General features: G+C 33.1%; 2 protein-coding genes across 3 annotated transcripts in view; both read left to right on the top strand.

Annotated features, from left to right (window-relative positions):
- LOC133173243 (sushi, von Willebrand factor type A, EGF and pentraxin domain-containing protein 1-like) overlaps positions 1 to 23,007 on the top strand; it is a 101,744-nt gene that overhangs the window by 8,189 nt on the left and 70,548 nt on the right. The gene's annotated exons all lie outside the window — the stretch shown is intronic.
- LOC133173139 (uncharacterized) lies at positions 9,581 to 12,014 on the top strand. The gene is made up of 6 exons (XM_061308080.1): positions 9,581 to 9,931; positions 10,049 to 10,156; positions 10,269 to 10,440; positions 10,532 to 10,707; positions 10,989 to 11,107; positions 11,394 to 12,014. The coding sequence occupies exons 3-6, from the start codon at positions 10,405 to 10,407 to the stop codon at positions 11,405 to 11,407; spliced, it is 345 nt and encodes a 114-aa protein (XP_061164064.1). The 5' UTR covers positions 9,581 to 9,931; positions 10,049 to 10,156; positions 10,269 to 10,404; the 3' UTR covers positions 11,408 to 12,014.

Below are 23,007 nucleotides of genomic sequence, written 5' to 3'. Positions count from 1 at the left end.
AACTTACTACTCCATGTATAAACATCTCAGAGTGGCGGATATGTCAGAGAAGCAGACACATTAGTCATCATTATATTATTATTTATGTTTGATTATCTATTTTACGTGCTTGGTAGAGCGTGTGGTGGCTCGCTAAGGCTACCCTAGGAGCCAATACAAGCTTGTTATGCACTGTACTGGGAGCTTGTGTGAGGGATCTGTTTGGTTTAACAGTAAACTCATACCCCGTTCGGTATAACGGGTGGTTTTTATTTTGGCCTTACTCGGTAAAGTGGGATTACCTGTTTGGTATAATAGGTAGAGGCCTCGCTAAGGAATCCCCTAGGAGGCAATTACATTGATATCCCAGCTGACTCGCTAAGGGGTACCCTAGGAGTCGATTAATACATATTGGTACGCCTTGCTATGGATTACCCTAAAAGGCGAGGTGCTATAACGCCCGTTACCAATTTAGATATGTGGCACCCAATGATTGTTAATTAAATGCTTGTCTGACATTTGTCATTGAAACAATTATTAAAGGTGCTTAGACACAGATTTGAACTTAATATTTTCTCAATTTTTCTGTATAATATCACGGCATATATATTCCAATAGCATTTCACACGAAAATATAATTAAAAACTTATTTTATCTAGAAATTATTGGAACTACGAATTCCGGGACGCGTTTGATTAACACATCTTTGCACTTACACAAATTTTAACTTTATCCTTAATATTTAAGAAAAGAAGCGATTTTGTTATGTATTAATGAAAAATATTACATCTATAATCCAGAAAATTCAGAGTAGAAATGTTCGAAAGAAAAACCAACTCACCGGTATTGTCAGTTCGTGCTCTGTGATGTGTACAGAGTTTAACAAATTGAACACACCCGTGAAACGTAAACTGTTTTTGTAAACAGGGCACGAGCTCTGTTATTGTTAATGTTTACGATTCACAGGGTGTGTTCAATTGTTAAACTCTGTACACACCACTGAGCACGGACTTACAATACTGTGAGTGGGTTTTGCTTTCGAACATTTCTACTTTGAATTTTCTGGGTTATAGTTTTAATATTTCTCATTAATACACAACAAAATTGCCACTTTTCTTAAGTATTAAGAATAAAATTAAAATATGTGAAAGCGCAAGGATGTGTTAATCCAACGCGTCCAGAAATTTGAAGTTTTAATAACTTCGAGATGAAATAAGATTTTTATTATATTTTAGTATGAAATGCTAAAGCAATATATAAGTCATGAAATTATACAGAAAATTTGAGAAACTATTAACTTCAAATCTGTGTCCAAGCACCTTTAAAGCTGCGGCCTTTATCACCCAAAACATGTTTTGTTATTTTTTTTGAAAAATATTCTATTAAATAGTTATAAGCGTGAAAGGATTGGCAATAAATTTGTAAATGTGGAAAACTAGGAGGCTCACAATTAAAGGGAAAACTTTGATCAAAAAGAATTAAATACTTCCAAACATTGGTTACGAAATTGAAATGAGAGAAATTCCTGAAACATATGTCAAAAAAAAAAAAGAAAAAAAAAAAGAAGAAAGAAATGATATTATTTTGCCTTTTATTTGGGATAATAAATTAAACATAATGGACAATAATGTCTGCTGTTTAAGTAAGAATGAAGGAGGAATGAACATGATAAATATCTTAAATTTAAAAAAAAAAAGTAAACAAATAAAAACGATTTATAAAATAATGCATTAAAAATCAGAAACTTGCAATGCTAAACACTGGTTAAAAAGTAAAGATATACATCCAAGACAGGAATATTTCCTATGCTCTTGTTTTGACCTGTCTCAATTTTCTTTAAATATTATGTCAAAGGATGACTGCACTTAACGCCTGTTTTTGAGTCTTTTTCGATTGCTTCTGTTGCTTTTATATCTAAACCTTATTTCACTATTGTATGTTTATGAAAGAGTCCTGTCAATTTGGAACCAAATTTAAATCTTAAATGATTTTAGACGATGATACAATAAAATGATTCAATGTTTTTTGTCCTTACTGCTTTCCAAATATAGTGAATTTACACTTACCTGCCCTTGACTGAACATTAGTAAAGTAAATCTAGTATAAATGCTGCCTTTAAAAATGAAATCAAATCAAATTTATCCTTACAAGTACATAACTTTCCAAATTGCCAACTAAAGAGAGAAAATAAAATAGATATTTTGCAAAAACTTTTTAAACGAACATGCAATTATGTTTGTAGAAAATAGCTCTAATACATGTAGCAACACAGGTAGGTTAAAGGTCATAGGAGACAATTACCTGAACATATTGAGTTACATACGGGAATAAGTTCATCTGAGCTGGTAAAATAAGACTGAAATTGTTTTTTTTGGATTTTTTACGCAAGATATATAGCTACAGCAAAGTCGATCAAAATTACACAGTCGTGAAAATTCACTTTGACTAACGTTGCTTATCTCCCTTAGCATATGACGTCAGTAAGGCCCAGTCGCTGTTCAAAGCTATGCAATGTTTAGAAACTATCATGTCAATTTGCAAATTAATTTTAAAGAATATAATAATCATGGCTAAAACCTTGTATAAATAATCGATCTTCAAACAGGCTAGTATTTCTTTTTAAAAATTCCATTGCGTATTTGCAAGATGTTTGCATGTTTTATCAGTCAAAATGTGATCATTTTCATCATTTGACACTTCGATCTATTCAGAGAAAAATAAAGCGATTGCAAGATAGAAAGAAGGGAGAGCGAGAGTGAGAATGAATTTATTTTTCATAACCAGGGCAGTTGTTTTAATGAAATCATTCATTTACAACCTAGTTTTACTTTCACACAGAGTCGAACTCTGTCAGTAGGACATTTTTCTTGACAAACGATTCGTTCCTGCTGTGTAGTATCACATGGCTTAAAAAAAACAAGAAAAAATTTCTTGTGTTACTGTTTTATACAATTTAATCAATTCTTATCATTTGACACTGTCTTTTTATTCACTTACTCATGTACAGCATCGCCACCAATACTCGATTGTGTCATTTTTAAACACACTGCAGATGGGTTAAAACAACTCTGGCTAGAAATATACGTAAACTTGTATATATGCAAGTTTGTACAAACGACATTTAAACATGTAGACCTATGTATTAAAAAAAAGGCAGCTCTAACATGTGGAAATATTTCTATGAAGAATCGGGATTCTACGAAATGTGGATATTGAATGAATTAGAAATTGACATTTTTTTTTAAATTTAGTAAAATTTAATACATAAAATACAAAAAAAGGTAGGTATCTTTCCCGTCAATTTGTTAAAATATTTATCAAAGATCAGTACTTATCATCGTATACAAACCCATTTATTTTTCCAGTGTGTATTATATTTACATTTTTTTCTGTAAAGGGTATAATTTCAAAAGTTTTATTACCTGTTAAGGTAATAAACACTAAACAAAAATGTTTTTCGGACATTGAGAAAATTATATTGTATAAAAGTGTAAATATTGAGCTTATTTATATCATTTTCAACAAAGGGTGCCTGGGTTTTACCCCCAGGGAAAATGTTCAAAGTCAACAAAGTTTTGAAGAACAGAAATCACTGTTGTTAACCTAAGTGGGGAAAAAGCATGCAGATGAGGTTTTCAATTAATTCATCTTGGCCTATCAAAATGTCAAGAATGCTTGAATTGATTAGAAATTGATTGATGAACTGTAAATTTCAATTTATTTTATTTTGGATCTAAGGGCAGATTACTCTAACTACATAAAAATACCACAGAATCAGAACTCTTTAGTGTGCAGTTTATAGAGGGTTTTTAAAAAGAATATTAATATTAAATTGTAGTCTCGCAAATGATGGATGGATTTGCAAACTGATCACGGACTGTACTGTTTACTAAGTATATACCGTGTATTTCAAAAATCGATATTGTGATATATATATATATATATATATATATATATATATATATATATATATATATATATATATATATATATATTGTAACGAAACCGAGGGTATAAGGTTATTACTTAATCAGTTAATCGTGGGCCGCTGTTGGTTTCTGGTAACTGGTCAAGGTTGAAATGGTTATCCACAAAGTTTATATACAATCGGAATAATGACCAATTTTTGGTCCACTGAATAATTGGCGAAATGACCAATTTTTAGTTCACTATAATATCTGCACTAGAACCGTGACGAATAACACGTTGTAAAGTTTATGATATTTATTAAGACGATCAAATGGTTCAATTATAAGCACAATGATAAACTTGGTTGGTACAACGTTATTTTGTTAATACAAAGATGACGAACCAATGGTCAATCCAGGACGTTTCTACTCTGAATGACTCTTCACTAATGATTTCGTATACATAGACTTGGTACTGTTTGTACATACCACTGTCTTACACCCGAAGTATACGGAGTCGCAACCCAATGCAGACTGACTTCTAAACACAAAACAGCTGTCTTTTATAGACAAAAGTTGTTATGATGACGTATAAACGTCAGATACCAATAACGTCACAATCAATATCTAATTTGTAAGTTAGCGGGTTTTGACCACTAAAATTACTTAATAACGTTGTACCTATATAGAACATATACAATATAACGCTTTGTAATTACAATACATAAATCAAATTGATAAAGTTCAAATAATAAATCATTGTTCAATTCTTTCGTTCACTGTTCATTGACAAATATTTTAGTAGTTTATACACATCGGGTTCAGGGTCCGTTTATTCGGAACTTGTCAACAACGGTTAATCCGAATTTCACAGGTAAACTTATCGGAACGTAACAATACCCCCCTCTTAAGTCGAAACGTCCTCGTTTCGGGGTGCTTAGTCAATCAAGAATTTTTTTTTATATCTTTTAGAGATGCACGTTACAGAGATAGATTCTCATCTGCTTCACAACGGAACAGCTTCATCTGGTCATGATGCACATATTTTGGTTTCTCGGCTTTAGACTTTTTCACTTTGTATATCAAATCGGACACAGCACGTAACACTACATAGGGTCCATTCCAATGAACCTGAAGTTTGGGACATCTTCCTTTGGTCCTTGATTTTGATGCAATCCACACATGTTGTCCTGGGGTGTACTGAATCTGGTTTGCCTTGGTGTCATATTTTCGTTTCTGGTTCTCGTTCGCGAGTATCATTTTTCTGCTGGCTTTCTCATGGATGTCCTCTAAGTTGGTTTTCATCTTGTCGACGAACTTATGGCAGATTTCAGGACAAGTTTCCCATAGATTGTGACCACAAACAAGGTCAATAGGTACTTTTATCTCTGTTCCAGAGTTTAATCTTGCTGGACTGTATCCTGTGGTCTCTTGAACTGATGATCGGTAGGCAAGCATCAGAAATGGCAAAACTTCGTCCCAATTCTTTTGGTTAGGTTGTATATACTTGCTTATCATATCTTCTAGCGTTCGGTTGAATCTCTCTACTAGGCCATCACTCTTTGGATTGAATGGGGTTGTTCTTGTTTTCTCTATTTGTAACATCTTGCACAAGTCTTGAAACAATGTCGACTCAAACTGTCTGCCTTGGTCAGTATGAACCTGGAGTGGGACTCCATACCTTGAAATAAATTCATCTACAAAAACCTTTGCAATGGTTATTGCCTCTTGGTTTTTGACCGGATAAGCTTCTATCCATCGGGTGAAATAATCCGAAATGATAACAACATACTTGTTACCCTTCTCAGTCCGTGGTAAAGGACCAAGGATGTCAATGGCCACTCGTTCCAGTGGTTTCCTAACTAAATACTGACCCAGTTTTCCTCTGGCTGCACTTGCTGTATTCTTCCTTGCTTCACAAAAGGTACAACCTCTGATATGCTTCTCAACATCGTTTTTGTAAGATGCCCAGTAGAACCTTTCTCTTATTTTCTCGGTAGTTTTGGAGATTCCCAAATGTCCACCCGTAGGATTGTGATGTAACAACTTAAGTATTTCTTTTACACGTGCTTTTGGTACCACCATCTGGTAAAACGTTTGCTCATTTTCTTCCCATGTCCTGAAGAGTACTCCATTCCTTAATGTCAGTCGATTCCATTGTGACCAATATGTCTTTAGCTCTTTTGGTTCGTTTGCTATTATCTGCCAATTTGTTCTGTTGTCCTCTGTCTTCCACTTTATTATTTTCGCTAATATTGGATCTGCATTCTGCTCCTTTTGTAGGTCTTCTTTTGTCTTTGTCATGTACCAATTTCGAGTGTCGGTTTGGTCTTCTTTTAACTTTAATACAAGATTATCGTCATCCTCTTTGGTCTGGTCGTTTGTCTCCTTCTTATCACAAGGTTCACATAGTCGATGATTTAGTCCATCACTATTATGTAGTAAAGCTCCTTGTACGGAAATTTGGAACACATGACTTTGTTCAATGTTAAGGTTACATGATAATTTCTTGTTTCCCAAGGTAAGAGTTCCTTCACCCAAATGTAACTGACAGTTATGCTCTTTAAGAAAATCAAAACCCAAGATCATCTGTGCTTCAACGTCAGCGACGACCACTCTATGTTGTATAATTTCTCCATTGATACGAATTTGAAGTATAGTCTGACCTTCTGGTACCACTAGTTCACCATTTGCCATTCGTAAGTTGTTATGGTTTGGCGTTAATTTAGGTCTTACACTTCTATCTATTTCGTAGTATTTCTTTGGGTGAATAACTGTGATAGCTGAACCAGTGTCAATAATACAGTTAATTTTAACATTGTTAACAAACACATCCATTGTTAATGAGTTATTATTGGAACCCTTTATTTCAAAAACATGTGGCCCTTTCTGTTGTGTAGTTGACGTTAGGCCGCCGACGTCAACTACTGTGCGTTTTCCTGGTTCTCAGGTTCTCTGGTTTTCACGTTTTTCGTGTAATCTGGTTTTCTTTGATTTCTGTCTTTTTCATCTTTGAGATGTCGTTGTAGTAATCTGCATTCACTTTTGATGTGACCATCTTTCTTACAGTAGAAACAGGGACCTTTCTTGTAAAATTTCTTATCTTTGTTTTGGCTGATCATAGCTACTTGATGTGTATAATCCTCGTTTCCATCTATGTTAATTGGTTCCTCTCTCTGCATACGTACTGCAACTTTATTTCGCCTCCCCCGTGCTTGTTGAAAGGCCTCAAATTCCAATGCCAGTCGCACTGCATCTTCTAGGTTTTTAGGTCTTCCTTGAAACACTGCCCATTCCATTTCTTGGTCATTTAAACTTTCGATGAACGAATCTTTAGCTATTTGGTCACGGAAACCTAAAGGTGCGTTCGGGTATGACATCCTCACAAGTCGCTTTATGTCTTGCATTAATTCTGTGATAGTTTCGTTTTTCTTTCGTATACGGCACTTTAGTTGTGTCTTGTATATCTCTGTTTGATTTTCTGGGTTAAATCTCGCTGAAAGTGCGGAGACAAGGTGACGAAAATTATATCGATATTCTGGTCGTAGATCACTCAACACGCTTAATGCCGGGCCGCGTAGACTGGTAGCCAACTCTAATGCCTTTGTTTCCTCATCCCAGTAGTTTAATTGGGCGATCATGTCAAAATGAACTATGTAGTCGTTCCAGTTCATGGCACCATCAAATGTTGCTGGTTTTCTCCCTTTTGGTTCTGGTGTTCGCCTGAATCTGTGGTCATTGACTTGTCTTGTGTGACCATAATTTGGTACATCGTACTCAAAGCTGCGCATGGTTGGCTGAAATTCGTTGGTTCTAGCGTTGTTAGTAAAGCTGCGTGATACCATCGGGTTTGACCAATTTGTTCCTGAATCTTCATAATCACGAGATTCGTCATATGAATTTTGTAGAGATGTATATCTATGTGGTCGATGTTCGTTCCGTATTTGGTCCTCTTCAGACGTGGTATTGGTACAAAATCGCACATTGTTTTGGTCTACATGTTGGCTGTCAGCACATGTTGGTCTCACTTGATTTTGTAATAAATTCATTTGCGACTTCAAAGTTTTTAATTCATTTAGAATTGTTTGTAAACTGTCTTGTGTACATGAATTTACTCCGCTACCATCTCCTATTTGATCGTTGTTATTAACCCGCAAAAGCACTTCTCTGCTGGGAGTACCTTCGATAAATTGATGTTCTTGTGGTCCTGAAATATGGTCATTTTCCTCCATAACTTCGTCGTTCCTCGACATCTTTATATTTTTTTAAGTGTCACAATTTTCTTGAACAGCGTATCCCACCGCTGCCACCAATGTAACGAAACCGAGGGTATAAGGTTATTACTTAATCAGTTAATCGTGGGCCGCTTTTGGTTTCTGGTAACTGGTCAAGGTTGAAATGGTTATCCACAAAGTTTATATACAATCGGAATAATGACCAATTTTTGGTCCACTGAATAATTGGCGAAATGACCAATTTTTAGTTCACTATAATATCTGCACTAGAACCGTGACGAATAACACGTTGTAAAGTTTATGATATTTATTAAGACGATCAAATGGTTCAATTATAAGCACAATGATAAACTTGGTTGGTACAACGTTATTTTGTTAATACAAAGATGACGAACCAATGGTCAATCCAGGACGTTTCTACTCTGAATGACTCTTCACTAATGATTTCGTATACATAGACTTGGTACTGTTTGTACATACCACTGTCTTACACCCGAAGTATACGGAGTCGCAACCCAATGCAGACTGACTTCTAAACACAAAACAGCTGTCTTTTATAGACAAAAGTTGTTATGATGACGTATAAACGTCAGATACCAATAACGTCACAATCAATATCTAATTTGTAAGTTAGCGGGTTTTGACCACTAAAATTACTTAATAACGTTGTACCTATATAGAACATATACAATATAACGCTTTGTAATTACAATACATAAATCAAATTGATAAAGTTCAAATAATAAATCATTGTTCAATTCTTTCGTTCACTGTTCATTGACAAATATTTTAGTAGTTTATACACATCGGGTTCAGGGTCCGTTTATTCGGAACTTGTCAACAACGGTTAATCCGAATTTCACAGGTAAACTTATCGGAACGTAACAATATATATATATATATATATATAGGGGCTGTAAGCACGCAAACGAGATGGCGCGAGATTTGAATACTTCCGGTGACAAACAACATGGTGATATGCTTTGCAGTCACCGAAGTGATGTAAATACGTGTAGTTTCTATCGTTTTCCCACGGACGCAAAGAAAAAAAAACATTATGAGGAAAAATGTGCAGGTCAGTTTTATTGCATTTTTTAAATGTAATAAGCATGTATTAAATGAAATACAGCATGTGTTACAAGAGATCAAGACACTGCATGCGTGTATGCGCCACTGTTGCCAAGCTCAATAAATAAAGAGACGATTCCTAGAGTTGAATAGTGATACTTAATGATAGGTTAATGATTTTTAATCCTTTCACATTAAAGTATAGCCTATATCTGTATTTATCTACATATATATGTATATTAAAGCACTATAAGCTATACCAGCATGAATATACACGTCCCGTTTACATGCATCATAAAATTATATGAGAAATATATATATGGTTAATTGGTACTGTGTAATACTGCTTCAGTGTTATGTTGAGCAGAGTCAATGTAAAAATAATATATGTGTTGTAAACTACAGGGCAAGTACCTGTTTACCATTACCATGATCACGATTAATATCAATAATTGTTAAAATACTGAAGCACATCATGATAATACTGATGTGTATTTGTAAATGATGTCAATCAGCATGATCAACACTGATATGTAAATGTTGCTACTTTAAAATTATACAAACAATCCTTTATTTTTATATAGAAGAGCTGATCGACAGCCAGAGAATCAAAACAACAGAATATGTTCATGTCATTTCAAGGAGGGAAGAAAGGAAGAAGACTCTGTCTACTTTCCTTGGAATGATAAAAAGTACATTGACTATCCAGACCCGGAAAAGTCAGAAAGATGAGAGGGAATTGTATGTAAATATTAAATATTTATAAATATTGTTTTACTTGTAGTTTAAATTACAACATAAACATTTTGGGCAATAATAATATAATGCATTTATGATATTTCTTATTTACATGAAAAGGAGGAAACATGTTGGTCTCCATCCTGAGAAGTTGATAAAACAAGTCAGCCCTTATCCTGTGAGAGAGAGCAGACACAAGATGCTGTTGATTGTGATGACGTAGAACATGTAATTCTATCAATAATTTGTTTTGAAGTGATTTTTTAAAAACTTAAATACATAATTAAAATACTTGTGAAGAATTGAGATTATAAATGTTTACACATGTATATATTTTAAGGTTAATATAGAACACAATTATACAGTATCTTGCTCTCGAAACTGTTCCAAAGAAATGCAACGGCTCTCTTCAGAGATTTAAAAAATTGGAAAAAAGATGTACCTGCTATGAAGGTCAACAGTGATAAAGGAAGTCTATGACTGTAGCTGAAATTAAGGACAGTGAAGAAAAGGTAACATTATTGATGAGGTAAAATGAATTATAATAAAATATTTTTTAGGGTCCTTTTTCTGTGAAATTTATGACAATTCTTTTCTTTACAGATGCTGCTGTATACTTCAATACAATATGATGCCTTTGAAGTGCTTGTGCAACTACTTGGTCGCTTAAAATTAAATTACTTCCTTTGTTGGACACCATCCCTTAAACTTGAAGATCAACTTCTGATTGTTTTCATGAAGCTAAAGCTAAACCTTAGAGACACTGACTTGGCTCACAGGTATATACAGGTATTTACTCTTTACTTTGAATAAATAAAATAAATAGTTTTCTGATCATGCAACTAATCTAATGTCATTCATTAGTTGTTTTAGTAATATACTTGAAATATATATATATATATATATATATATATATATATATATATATATATATATATATATATATATATATATATATATATATATATATATATATATATATATATATATATATATATATATAGAAGGGGGGACATATATTTAGATAACATGATACATTTTCATTTGCATCAATTAACAGGTTTTGTGTAAGCAGACCAACCATTTCCAACATTTTCCACTCACTAGTTCATGCCCTCCATGAAATGTTGTACAAGCGGGTTGTTGACACATGTTTTCCAAATCAACTAAAATGTAAAGGTTTGTATGTTGAGTTATAGTATGCAAATGTTTGATGTATATACTGCACTCAATTTATCTCTCCCCTATCCTCTATCTCAATTTACTTGTGCAAACATTATTTCATATAGAGGATAATACCGTTCAATGAATTTAGCAGACAGCTGTAACTTAAATATATTAAAAAAATATTGCTATATTTTAGAATAACAACAACTCAACTAATAGATTAAGAGAATGATAGTAGTCAACTGAGCTGTATATTATTGCATGAAATTGATTTTTTTTCTTGCATTTTTTCATTTAGGCTCCATGCCTTAGGCATTTGCAGAATTTTCTTCTACAAGGCCTTCTATGGATACCATTGAGACAACTCAAGATATCCCTGGACACCTTGATACACAAGCTATGGCATACAGTTCATATAAGAGCCGTCACACCATCAAAGTAGTGACTTGTGTAGTACCAAATGGTGCAATTACTTATTGTTCTCCTTTTTATCCAGGATCAACATCTGATGTTGCAACTGTGCGTCACAGCAAAATTCTTGAGAAATTTAAGCCTGGAGACCTGATTTTAGCTGACAAGGGGTTTACAATCCATGATCAGCTACCACAAGGTGTGTGCTTAAACATTCCAGCATTTTTATCTTCAAGAAGGCAGTTTACGAGGAAGGAAGTAGAACTGTATTATAAAATAGCCAGAGCACAGAGCAAGAATTCACGTGGAGAGAGCTAATGAGAGAATAAAAAAAAAACTTTGAAATACTTCGCCACATACCAGCAGCCTAAAGGCCATTATCGACAAAGATATTTCAACTTTGTTCTGCATTGGTCAATTTGCAAGCTCCTCTTTTGAAAGGAATTTCATGATGCACTGTATATTTATAATGTATTATTAATATAATTTTGATTCAACTTCAATATTGTTAATGCAACATTTTAGGATGTAGAATGATGTACATAGTCATACATGTAGTCTAGCATATTGATTTTTGCAAATCCTGTAATGAGACTTTTAACATACTGTAAAATTATTATATTAAGCATGTAAAAAAAATGGCAGATAATTTTTTCAACATGTTTAGTGTAGATCTGATTAAATGCATTTCTAAACGTCTATATTCATGGACATCTGTAAGACATTTAGCTATGTACTTAATTTAGCAGTACCTACATAATGCCAAAGGCCTTAAATGGAAGACATACCAAAAGTAATACATTTACAGTATAGTCTTTGTGCAAATAATAAATAATTTAAGGACAATCTTTACACTAGAACAAAACTTTATTAATACATTGAGAAAATTATATTGTAGAAAGGTGTAATTATTGAGCTTATCTAGCCCAATTTCAACACATGGTACCACGCATTTACCCCCAGGAAATTGTTTAAAGACAAAGTATTGATGAACAGAAATCGTTGTTAACATGTGTGGGAAATATACATCCTAATAAAGTGGTCAATTAATTTTTTTTTTGTTTATTAAAGTTATAGGAATGTTTGAATTGATTACAAATTAAATAATACACTGCATATTCTCATTAATTTAATTTTAGATCTGGAGCAGATTACTGTATCTGTATGAAAATATTACAAATTCAGAACATTTTGGTGTGCTGTATCAAGAGGGTTCTACACTTCTGATTCCTTTTCGTTATTACGGATGTTATTTCAACATGTTAATTTTGAATTAATTCAGGAATGAAAATATTAAAATAAAATAAAATTCTATTAATTGTGCAATGTTTATTGTCCATTCAGAGTCCTTGATGATCCGGATTACCTTGCGGTCTTTGGTAGTCCAAACAATAAGGTCAGCAGGTCTTATTGCAGAAATGTAGTTGGCCTTGTATCTGGTGATAATAAGGATGGTTGGACTTGAGGCAGTAAAAGCCCTCTCTGTACTCTAAATGCAACAACAAGTTATATATAATATTTACTCAAATATAGTTTACTTCATAATAATAACTGGTATAACAAATAAACAAAATTGTATACAGTCAAACCTTGTTATCTGGAACTTGAAGGGACCAGGAAAAAATAGAGATATCCAAGAATTCAAGATATTGAGGGTAAAATACTTTTAAAAAATTGGGACTTCCAACTTAGTTAAACATATCCATGGTATTCAAAACAATATTTCTGCGGTGGAGGTGGACATTGGCTTCCCACATGACAACTTCCCTCCTGTCAAAGTACGTTCATTTAAGAAGTTAATTTCTAGTTAAGGTCAATTTTATCACATGTTTTCCAATTGAAACCTTACTAGCAATTCAGAAATGACATTGTCCTTTTACAAAATGAATAAATATCTTAAAAGGATTCGCTCTCTTAAATAAATTGCAGTTGTCAAAATTACGTTAGTTTTCGTCTGTTTAAATAAAAAAATGTGAAGTTTGTGAAGAAAGTTGCCCGCACACAGACAGATTAATTGTTTTTAATTGCTTTTAATTTGCTTTATTGCGATTTTCCCTATTTTTTATGATAATCTTCTGTTCTTCGATGTTTTTTTTTGGAAGTTTCCATTAAAAAAATGCTACATTGACCGATGGCGATTTCATCTAAATTGAATTTTTGAAATTACAAAAGCACGCTTTTAGATACTTCAATTATATCATTCATATTTTTTAATCTTTTCTCCTTTGTTGTTTTTAATCATTTAGAAAACAAGATATTAATTCTTACTAAAGCGACTGCTATTCAAAGAAATCAATTAAGGAAATAATTTTTTTATGGTTAAGTTCCCTTGTTTTTGTTTGTTTGCTTGTTTGTTTTAAAAAAAAATTGTGTCCGAATGATTATATTAAATCTTACTTTTTCTTTGTAGAGTCAAATATGCGACCGTCTTGGAGAGTCATTTTTTACTTCCAATGAAGAAAATGTTTAGTAATATAATACTCTCGTCCAGTCTGTTTTGGTGTCTTTGCATTAGATTTTGGAGCATTGTAAACCAAAACATGTTTATGCTCATTGCTGAATACTATATTTTTAACTACTACGTACATTTTTACCGATAAACGCACTGAAAGAAATGTTAAGGATCATTTTTTCAAAACTAGCTAAGATCTTTTTTCTGAAAAATTGAACGTCAGTATTAAAAAAATATTACCTATATTTTTAATATAATGTTTGTAAATTGGACAATTTGTAATTTTTGACATTATGTTTCTTATATCAGATAACACAAATAAACAGTTTCATCATTTAGAAAACTTTTGTAAACCAGATTTATGTAGACATCACTCAATATTTTAAAGATAACACCGTTTTCTAACATTAATCACAACTTACTAAAGTGCATTTTATTGTCCGAAATAACCCCAACCTCCTCCAAGGCACCTGATCCTACTACAGGTGTTTCAAGGGATCCGTGTTTCCGTCCTCTTCATGATTCGTTTTTGTCTACTGGATTTATGAGATTGATCACTGTTCTTTAACTTCATCTTTTACACGAAATCATTTTAGTTGTAATCTTTTTATTTCACAATAGCATCTATTAGTGAGGGATCTTTATCGTGCCAACGCCTGCCGTGACACGGGGCCTCGGTCTTTAAGGTCTCATCCGAAGGACCCGCAACTTTCACTTCAAAGTGCCGAGCGCATGGCGAAGGAATAGTTGCTACCCATTTTTTATCGACTTAGGTCAGTCGCGGCCGATATTCGAACTCACGACCTCCCGATCACGGAGCGAGCGCTCTACCGACTGAGCTACCGTGAACGGTTGGGTTAGCTAGAAAAGAAATATGATCGCGATCAGAATCTCAAATTCAGCCTCCTTGTCCTGGATCCAAATTCTACATAAGTTACATAAATTATTAAGCAGTCAGAAATATTCTTTAAAGCACATTTTTTTTTCCTAAAATTATTTCATAATTTTTTATCAACAAATATCTGATTTCATAAATTAGCACATCGATTGGTTATTCTATAGTGGGAGTAATGCACAACTGGCTTTGATTGAAAAGTTCATAGTGGCCTAATCTCTTTTGTATAAGCAAACGTATTTCAATAATTCTATGAATTTGTGTTTTTCACATCTAAATAATCGAGCAGAATTTATTTAAAAACTTAAACATTTAGATATATCGACGACATTTTATCAGTTATCAATATTCATTTTCATTTCTACGCTGATTCGATGTATATCTTTGAACTCGAAAGATGTGATACATGTACCACAGAGTCGATCTGATACATCTGTTTCATAAATGGATATTTTAGAAAAAGAATTAATGATAACCTAACAACAAAACTTTATGATAAATGTAATGACGTTAACTTTTCTATTTTCAACATCTCTTAATTATGTAGCAATATACTATTATCACATGAATATGGAGTTTATGACTCCCAGTTGATTTGATACACATGAGAATGCTCTACGAACAATTTCTAAATGAAAGAGGTGAAGATAACGAACAGTAATCGATCTCAAAAAAATCTACAAACAACACTAATCTGTAAAGAGGACATAATACACGGATACCTGGATATTCCAAGGTGGAAAGAGGTGCCTAGAAGGGGTAAGCACCCCATGCTGACCGGTAACATTCTCCGTGAGCCCTATGTACTGATCAGGAATACGGAACATTCTAGTGAAATTCAGCATAAAAACAAAGGCCTAACAATAGATATGAAGCACGTCAGCAAAAGTACGACCCAGTGATAGGTTACATTAGCTAACAAGGTCATTATAACATTATAACATCAAAATGTTGAATTTTAAACGAGGTTGTTTAAAACCCTATTACAACAACTTATCTGTCTGTAGCTGCCGCAAGCTATTAACAAATAATTTGATGAAACAAGAATATCAAAGGTCTCCTCAAGAGCACCTGATCCGACCTCTGATGCTTTTAGAGGTCCGTCTTGGCTCCGCTCCTCATTTGTAAAAAATAATTCATATCTGTTATGAACTGTAGGAAAAAGTAAAATGTCTTGCAAGAAGAGGACGTCATTTAGGAAAGTGCCAAACACTTTTGAAAACGTTTAAAGAAATGGACAATAGGAAGCTTAGTCAGATCGTTACAGGTGACGAAACGTGGGTGCGTTTTTTCCAGCTGGAAGGAAAAGTAACAATTCAGGACTGGATTGGAAAGAACATGAAGAGGTCATCAATTGCAAAACGAACTCTAAAATTCAAGAAAGCTCTGTACGCAATATGTTTTACTCTAATGGATTGGTAGTTCAACAAATGTAGTCCCACAAGACAGAATTGTCATGAAAATTTGTATTCTTCAAATATACTTCTGAGACTTCATAAATTTCACTAAAATTATGTTTTTCTTTGAACAAAAGTGCCAAACAAGATGACAAAAAGTGGAATTTGACAGAATAAAATTATAAAAATATGGTAATTTTAGTTACTCTATTTGATACTGAACCAATACGTTTTGAAACATTTAGTTGTTTGGCAGCTTCTTTTGCTAATATTACTAGTACGAACATCGAATTTAATCAAAAAATTAATATCAACCCCAATAGTATAACAGTATCATTGCACACGATTGCCCCATCATCGATCCTAAGAACTATTATCTTTACTCCTTACAAAAATATTAACTGCTGTAAAGGAGAAACTTTAGACGTACTGTGCTACAGCTTATTCTAGAAGTGGTGTAAATCAGATGTGGATCCTCAAAATCTCGAGAAAACCTTCAGAAACTTTGAAATCGCCAAATTTTTCGAAAGTCTCTTATATCAAAACTTACGATTTTTCTACACTTTATACAAGGATTGTTCGGAAAGTTCGTGGACTATGCCAATCTTCGTTATACTATCTTCAAGATATTTAAAATGAGCACATTATCATATGTAAAAATATTTATTTTGTTTGAGTGTGAAGTTTCACTCCATGTGATTTAATAGAATTCATGTTATATAATTTTAAAATGAAAACGTTTTGTACCTACGAAGCAAACTCAACAATACTGTAACGTCAAAAACATACCAACATGAAGTTCTCAAAAATACTATCCCTATACATTTCACACAGTATTGCCCAATACCAGTGCACTCATTAAAAAAGTTTCTCTATCACTTGAAATCTAGTTGCTAACAATTGTTACAGTAGCGTCATTTTGTTTGTCAGTGTTATATTTTTTTCACTGCATAAGCATGCTTTCACAAGATCAGCATCTTTCAAGCGCCAAACTCTTAGCATGACGTTACTAAGTTTTCAATGTTTTTGATAAGATTTTTACAGATAATCCGTTTTCTCACATATCACCATCGTCTAAGCAGAGTAGTCTATCATTCAAATACCGCTTGTACCAAGTACACCCACATCATGGCTCGCTTTTTACATGTTTCCTTCTTCCTCCGGCATTTTCAGAGTTTTTTTTCTGGAGTTTTCCAGAGAACACAAAATTGTATAGTTAACTGCTGCTCCGTGATATCTACGACGTCATCTTTTTTGCCTTTTTCAATGAGGACTACCTATCCTTTGAAACTGATTTCAACGAAACAAAATATTAAGTCATAATTTGGAATCAGAAACGTTGAAACATTCCTTAATTTGAATGCGTTGAATTTTTCCGTTTTTGTGTCATTTTACAGAAGATATGACTTCAGACATTATTTAGTGTCTTGATTGTAAATTACAAAATTTTGACCTGCTCTGTGATCCGACTTTCGCATTTTTATACTCTAAATAAGTTTAAAATAAAGCATGATAATTTAAAAAGAATTTAATACACATCATTTGAATTTACTTCCAAATTTGGACAGAATATAACATTAAATAAAAAAGTTATAACGGTAGTCCACGAACTTTCCGAGCAACCCTCGTACAAAAATTCCTCACTATGATTAAAATCTAGACTTTTTGATATCGCAGACAACTGCTTCTTCCGGATGTACAACACACCCACCCCAAAAAATCCCTGTTATTTAATAGCGATTCTCTGTAACCACTTAAACTTCTTTGCCACGCATGGTCACCGATTTTGATGAATCTTTGCCCATTATTACGACTTGAGAACAGAAACATATCAAATAATATTTCGTCGCTATGTGTCTTGGTTGCCATGGTAACAGTCAGAAAAGTTGAAAAAATTGAGATTTTCAGCTACCTTAAATCTTTATTAAGCCTTAATAAAGACTTAGAAATACAAACAAACCATTCTCCCAAAAACATGACAGCTTGTTGCCACTTATGCTGTAAAGAAACTACTTAGAATTTATCTCTAAGTAAGTGGTAACCATAGGTACATTTGGAATACATTTTAGATGCTGAAAATGCTGAAAAATGCTCAATATTCACAAATGTTAGATATTACATGATCAAACTCAATCAACAACTACAGAAAAAAAAAAATTGACCTTAAGTAATCAAATATTGGCAATATTATTCTAAAAATAATTTCCATGGTTACCATGGTAACAAAGTGTTTCCATGCAAAATAGGTTGCTATGATTGGGTTAATGCTACTATCTTGAGGAAAAACTATAAAATTCATGACTGGCACATATACATCCCTTGGACCTTGCAACACTGGCAACATAAGAAAAATTGGGATTAATTGTTTTTTTGCAGTGTAACCATGGAAACAACGTACTAGATGTTTAAAGTGAAATATTTTTGCTGCTTTAGGAATTTACTTACCTTTTGATTAAGAAACATATTATTTGACTAACCTTGAATAGTACTTATCTCGTAGAACTAAAGTTGAATATCATATATTGATAAAGTTTGTTGAAAAATACAACACTGTTGCTTTGGTTACCAAGAAGAGAAAATGTTCGATTTTGTTAATTTTATGTCAATATTAAAACCTATTTGCCAGCTTTTTGCATCCAGTTAGAGATTGGATAGTAGTCAAAATTGAAAGTCAGGTTAGTTGTTCATATATATCAATCATTAAAGTTTTGGGAATCTACATACAAAGGTACGTATCAAAGGAAACAGAGTATTTTTCAGATTTTTATGGATGTTTTTTTCGTCTTATTTCCATAGCAACACCCTATTTAAAGAATTGAATTTGAATTTTTTGAAATGTGAAAATTAGGGTCACAACAACACCTTTAAAAATTGATCATCAGTTATATAGAAATATGCTTTTTAAAAAGAAAGGATAAGATTAAAACACTAAGAGAGTAAATTTAAAATCCCTTTGTGGTATTAAAACCATGGCAACCATTGCCAACCTACAAGAAATATCATATTTCGTTCTTGGTATATGTTACAAGGATCTCTTGTCTATTATTTGCTTGCATTTCAACCTATAATTATTTTTATTCTTAAGTGTATGACTTAATAAAATTAAATGAACAAAATTATTACTTTTGAATACTTTGTTTCCATATTAACGTATGTAATAGTTGATTTACCAAACATGTTATTATGCATTTAAGACACCAGGCCTTCAACTTTCAGAAACAGTCATTGCCACTTGTTTGCTTTGCTGCAAACGTTAACTGTGGGACTCTGAACATCTTGAAAAATGCCATTTTTCACTTTTTAGGACAAATTGCTATGGTAACCATGACACATATCAACCAATTTTTGTCTGATTTGAGTTTACGGTATCAAAGACTTTTATCATAGAGAGTTTGGAGAAATTCTGAGACTATGCGTGCCATAGCTCCTATATAAGAGTTCAAGTCATTACAGGGAATGGCTCTTAATTTTCGTTATTTTTGTATATTTTATACAAGACTATATCTACTATGTTAATATACATTTTGGACAAAATCGTTCGAGTCGTATTTGGACAGGAAGTTCCAAAAGTTACCCTCTTTGGCTGTTCAAGAGGAGAAGAAATTTTCAATCAACTAAATATAAAATCCTTGATTTCAAAAGAAGTCAGGATAGCCTGGCTGTCAATTTTCATTGTCTCATTCTTTTGACCATTAAACACAAAAATAAAGTAATTTTATAGGAGTACATATCGACAAATTTTGTTTCGAAGAAGTAAAACTGAAAAACCTTAGCCTTGAAAAATGCGTATTTTTCAATTTAAATATTTTTTTTTATGGAAAAACCTTTCTTTATGTAGCTGGTTGCAAAAGTAATCTTCATTACATTTTGGAAACTTTTAAACGACCCATTTTGAATTTATAGCTGAAAATCACGCTCCCCCCTTTTTTCTCCATAAATCACGTTTATCATGAGTCTTTCAGACTTGGGGCAAAAACAATACTATGAATCTACAAATACACATAAGAATTCCAAGGTGGAAAATATCTTTTGCTTTAAAAATATAATATCCATTATTTTATATCAGCGTTTTCAAATTTAAGCGCATTTAAATGTAGGCAATTTTTTTTACTATAACCCACCCCTTAGTTTTCTTTTTCGCGACGCAAACCATTGGAGCTCCACGAAACAGTGGCTACACTGTAGAATTATTTAGTCCATATGGTGTATGTTCAACTCTCCTGTGATGTAAATGGAACATATCTATTAGTTTCTTAAATTTTTCAAACAAGAAAGCCCTTAGAAAGGATATGAAGGTAACTCCCCCTCCCCCGAAACTGTATGCATCCTTCCCTTGCTTCTATAGATGAAATGGAAATTTTGTATTTGTCCAGTTTAACTTCAATGTATCAAACTGTAAATTCTTCATCTATTTTAAACTCATTTATGTGTACAGTGATTAAAAAAGATTTGTTTTGAGTAAATGCGAACCGACATTGTTGACAGTGACAGAAAGTCGGACAGTTTGCCGCAATGAGATATCCATGAATTCAGATAACTTTAGTTAATAATTTTTCTTCACTTGTCGATACTTACTTGCTTCTGTTCACCAGAACTCACTGTAAATATATCCGTGTACTCGTGAATTAATTATAATTTGTTCGGAAAACAGGAAAAATAACTCAACTAAGGGGAGGGAAAACAAACATCTCCTATATTTTCAGAGTTGTTCCTCTTTGATCAGTGAGGTTCTTAAAACGATATCGATAATAACATTGCAAAATTTTTGGTTTGTCTGTTTGTTTGTTTTTATATATAAAAGGAGAACAAAACATTATTTATTTGGCAAATTCATCATTATAAAAGAAAACCAGTAATCGGAATGTTTTGTAGTCTAATGTAACGGCAAAAAGACTTTAACATAAAAAATATTCGGATAAAAAAATGTTGTTTTAATCACGGATTCAATTTACATGGTTTAAGGGGTAAGCTGTTTTTTTATACGTGGAGGGGTTGATTAAAGAAATAATCAAGGATAGAATTTGGTACTTATATAGAAATCACAAACAAGCCCCTAATCGCACTTTTCATTCATAATTAATACATCAGGATCGTATCGCTTGTCATTTTGACGCTTTATCATTAACGTGAAATTTGACGTCACGTTAAATGTTTAAATGAAATTGTAAGAGTTATATCCTCCACTCTGTTGTACGTCTTAAAAAACGGAACTCGGAAATTTTCATATCTTGTAATTGGACATCAGCAAAATTATATCGTTAAAAACCACTCTGATTGTACACACAAGTACTCTGAAATTGATATTAAAAGAATGCTGTAGTTCCTCATTGACAACATATATGTAATCTTCGGAGACCAGGTTTTCCAACAAATTTCTTTTAAAAAATTCTACACGAAAAGAGGAAAACACTAGCTGGGCCCTTCAATTCGACATTCAGATATATTGATGATATTTTATCAATTAACAATATTTTATTTTCATTTGTATGTCGACTCGATATATCCCAGTGAAGTTGAAAGAAAAGACACAATACAGTCTGCCACATCTGTTTTATATTTGGGTGATTAACGGACTATAGACGATAATGGCCAATTAACATTTAAATTGTATGACATTCGAGATGACTTTAGCTTTTCCATCGTCAACTTTCCAAATTATGTAGTAATATTCCTCTATTACCTGCTTATTATGTTTATGTCTCCAAACTTATTCGCTACTCAAGAGCTTGCTCTGATTAAGGGCAATTTTTAAAGCGAGGCATGCTACTAACTGATAAATGTTACAGAAATTTCAACAGTCTCGTTAAAAGTCAGCATTTCGTAAATTTTATGGTCATTATAATGACCTTTTTGGTAAATCTAACATCATTGGGTCGTGTTTTGACTTGTATCTTACCAATTGTTAGACCTTTGTTTTGGTACTGAGTTGAATACGGGTAGTTCCGTCTACCTGATCGATACATAGGGCTCACCGCGGGTGTGACCGGTTAACAGGGGATGCTTACTCCTCCTAGAAACCTGATTCCATTTCTGGAATTTCCAGGGCTCCGTGTTTTATTCCCTTTTCACATATATGAGATGTTTATAGATTTTTCGAGATCGATCACTGTTTGTTATCTTTCTCTTTTACTTATTAGCAAATATTTTCTTACCGAAGGGAGTTGCCTGAAATTTAGATGGATTTGCCTGCATAGAGTTTCCTTTAAACCATTTAATTTATACTGAAATAAAACTGAAATTTCATCTTGCAGAGTATTTATCATATGAAATATTGAGATAACGAACAGTATTCAAGCTCAAAGTCCATTTAAACAATACAAATCGGGAGCAGAGCAAAGACCTCCAAAAACATCAGAGGTGGGATCAGGTGCCTTGGAAGAGTGAGCATCCCTGCCGACCGGTACACCCGCCGTGTGCTCCTTATCTTGAGCGGGGAAAACGGAAAAATCCGTACACAATTCAGTGTTAATAATAACTTAACAATTGAAATGAAAAATTTCAGTTTGTATTTGCTGACAAAGTCATTGCATCGACCATACAACATGCAAAAGGATGATTTTAAACGAGACTGTTGATATTCTTGTTTTATCAACTTGTTTCTCAAAAGCTTGCCTCGTTTTGGAAATTGTTCAGACGTAAAGCATGCTCTTACGTATCGAATCAACTGGGAGACCAACACCCCATATGTAGGTGATAAAGGTATATTGCTACATAAGCAAGGGTAGTTGACTTTTGAAAAATTGAAGTCATCACGTTT

Source organism: Saccostrea echinata, unplaced genomic scaffold, assembly GCF_033153115.1.
Source record: "Saccostrea echinata isolate AGI-Se365-2 ecotype Australia unplaced genomic scaffold, CSIRO_AGI_Sech_v1 ptg000056l, whole genome shotgun sequence".
Taxonomy (NCBI): domain Eukaryota; kingdom Metazoa; phylum Mollusca; class Bivalvia; order Ostreida; family Ostreidae; genus Saccostrea; species Saccostrea echinata.
Note: the sequence above shows the minus strand (reverse complement) of the source record. Positions and strands in the feature narration are given on the sequence as shown.

What these genes read in the sequence shown, in the direction of transcription:
- LOC133173139 (XM_061308080.1), top strand. Translation starts at nt 10,405, where the DNA reads ATGACTGTAGCTGAAATTAAGGACAGTGAAGAAAAG. An exon ending in TTAAGGACAGTGAAGAAAAG is followed by an intron (nt 10,441 to 10,531) that starts GTAACATTATTG and finishes TTTTCTTTACAG; the next exon opens with ATGCTGCTGTATACTTCAAT. An exon ending in GACACTGACTTGGCTCACAG is followed by an intron (nt 10,708 to 10,988) that starts GTATATACAGGT and finishes ATCAATTAACAG; the next exon opens with GTTTTGTGTAAGCAGACCAA.